Raw genomic sequence first — 2,920 nt, forward strand, 5'->3', positions numbered from 1 at the left:
GATGACCTTTCCTCTTTCCTATTGGTTGAAATAAAGACTTATTGGCAGAAGTTTAACAGTCACCTTGGACCATAATATGGAATCATTCTTATAAAAAAATTTTTATTTATTTATTTGGCTGCACTGGGTCTCAGTTTCGGCATGTGGAACCATTTAAATGTGGCATGTGGGACCTAGTTCCCTGACCAGGGATCCAACCTAGGCTCCCTGCATTGGGAGTGCAGAGTCTTAGCCACTGGACCACCATGGAAATCCCTGGAATCATTTTTTTAAGGTTGGCCCAGAACCAAGAGAGAGTCAGCCTGGATCTTTGATGATTATGTATTCAGCCTATCATGAGACTTTTTATTTGTACAAGAGAGAAAAATAAATGCTCAATTTTCATTTTTTTTTCTTTTAAAGTGTTTTAAAATTTTTTTATTTTAATTAGAAGCTAATTACTTTACAATATTGTATTGGTTTTGCCATACATCAACATGAATCTGCCACAGGTGTACACGTGTTCCCAATCCTGAACCCCCCTCTCACCTCCCTCCCCATACCATCCCTCTGGGTCATCCCAGTGCACCAGCCCCAAGCATCCTGTATCCTGCATCGAACCTGGACTGGCGATTCATTTCATATATGATATTATACATGTTTCAATGTCATTCTCCCAAATCATCCCACCCTCTCCCTTCAATTTTCTTAAAGCTACAATTATTTAGAGCTTCTCTCTTATAATAGCCAAACCCCTATCATTTTCCCTACAAAATCCTGGTTAAGTAGGCAGGAAAATATCAATAATTTCATTCCACAGATGAGAAGACTAGACTTACACAAAGTAAAAGGAGTTACTTATGTTAGGATCCAGGTCGCCTGGGAACCACTCAGAACTCACTTTCCTTATGAAACTGTGATGAATTTGTTCCATGGTCTTGACTTTAGACAATGTCTCTGCATTCACTCTTGGTCTTCATCTGGACTTGTGAATTTTACGCTGTAGAAATAAAAATCATAAGTTCCAACCGTCTTTGATTCAGTCTTAGCTGAGACCAAAGGGCACACATTTCAACAGAAAGAACTTTGAGAGGACACAAGATTCCTTTATCTTCTCATTATAAACTGTTCATAAGCCTCTTTACTGAAAATAACATAGATCATTCCTGCACTGCTGAGAGCTTTGTTCTAATGGTTGCAAGGATTTTTGATTCATAACCTTCATGTAATATTTATTTAATTTCCTCTTCTTGTAGGAAAAAATGTATTTGTTCACTGAAAGTTGTAAACTCTTTGCCAGTCAATATTGACTTGCTACTATTTTGATCATGAACTACTTTCCATGACTTCATTGATCAACCTTTTTTTTAAAGAGTATAGCTGCTTTACAATGTTGTGTTAGTTTCTGCTGTACAGCAAAGTCAATGGTCAACTTCTGATAAATTAGTATAAGAGGTTATGCAAACTTTTAGAATTATGAACATTGCAAAAGACATTCACTCCTGTGAAAAGTCATTTTATAAGCAAAATAAGTGGAAAAAAGCAACTCTTAACAGATTAAAGAAAGATGAAAAGTCTTAATTGTCTTCAGTAATATCAAATGCATGGTGGAGAGGCAAGGGAAGCGAGTAGCAATAAGGTATGTATGTGGGATTTAGAAATGAGACACTTGAGGTAGAAATTTCTGTGATGTTCCTCACTGAGGGGACAAAGGACACCTGCCGTTTCTCTGTAAAGTCACTGACCACAGGAGAAGGAGACTTTGCCCCTGAGAAGTCTCCCCAGGGCTCCCTGCATGTCCTTGTTCCGCAGGCTGTAAATGAAGGGGTTTAGCAGAGGAGTCACCACTGTGTACATGACGGCAGCTGCTGTATCCTCTGCTATTGAATCAGAGGAAGAAGATGAGGGCCACAGATAAGCCCTGATCACAGTCCCAAAGAACAAGGCAACAACAGCAAGGTGGGCTCCACAGGTAGAGAAGGTCTTGTACCTTCCTTGGGCAGAGGGGACCCTGAGGATGGCTGAAACAATGCGGATATAAGAGATCAGAATGAGCCCGAAGGGGATTAAAATGACTGCTCCCCCCAAGAAGAGGAGCACACGCTCATTGACCTGAGTGTCAAAGCAAGACACCTTCATCAGGGGTCCCAGATCACAGAAGAAGTCGGGAATGATCTTCTTAGAGCAGAAGGAAAGTCGGAATATGAGGAAGGTGTGCGTCATGGCAACAAGACTCGTAAGGGTCCAGCAGGCAGTGAGCAGGATGATGCAGCACCGGCGGCTCATGACCATGGCGTAGTGGAGAGGGTGGCAGATGGCCACATAGCGGTCATAGGCCATTGTAGCCAGGAGAAATATGTCCATGTCCCCAAATGTCAAGAAAAAGTAGAGCTGAGTCAGGCATTCTACATAAGAAATGGACCTGTTCTGGGTCTGGATGTTCACCAGGGCCTTGGGGACAGTGGTGGAGATGAAAAGGATGTCTGCACAAGACAGGTTGGCGAGGAAGAAGTACATGGGTGTGTGAAGACGCGAGTCAGTGCCAATGGCCAGGATAATGAGTAGGTTCCCAGCCACCGTGACCAAGTACATCCACAAGAAGAGCAGGAAGAGCCTGTGCTGCTGCTCTGGCTGCTCAGAGAGTCCCCAGAGGAGGAACTCAAAGACACCGCTCTGGTTCCCTCCTGCCATGAGCCCAGAAGTCAGAGAAAGGAACTTTGGTTGAGACCCACTAACCTTCTCTAGGCATATTTCACTCTACACCATCCCTAAGGGTGCCAGTCTCTTAGTTCTAGAGAAGAAAAACAAGAATGATCTTAATTTACTTGTATCAATCACATACTATGTACACTAAACATTTTTACTGAAATCTACTAGATACAATATTCTAGGAAGTGTAGGAAACAGTTTAAGGAAATTAAACTAGATTTCTTTGTTTATT

At 41.9% G+C, this 2,920-nt stretch overlaps 1 protein-coding gene across 1 annotated transcript; it reads right to left on the reverse strand.

Moving 5' to 3' along the window:
• Nucleotides 1–1,716: 1,716 nt before the first annotated feature.
• Nucleotides 1,717–2,717, reverse strand: LOC102408192 (olfactory receptor 1P1-like). The gene has a single exon (XM_006079720.3). It carries the CDS (start codon nucleotides 2,668–2,670, stop codon nucleotides 1,717–1,719), a length of 954 nt encoding a protein of 317 aa, XP_006079782.3. The 5' UTR covers nucleotides 2,671–2,717.
• Nucleotides 2,718–2,920: the final 203 nt, after the last annotated feature.

The sequence above is a fragment of the Bubalus bubalis genome, chromosome 3 (assembly GCF_019923935.1).
Source record: "Bubalus bubalis isolate 160015118507 breed Murrah chromosome 3, NDDB_SH_1, whole genome shotgun sequence".
Lineage (NCBI taxonomy): Eukaryota > Metazoa > Chordata > Mammalia > Artiodactyla > Bovidae > Bubalus > Bubalus bubalis.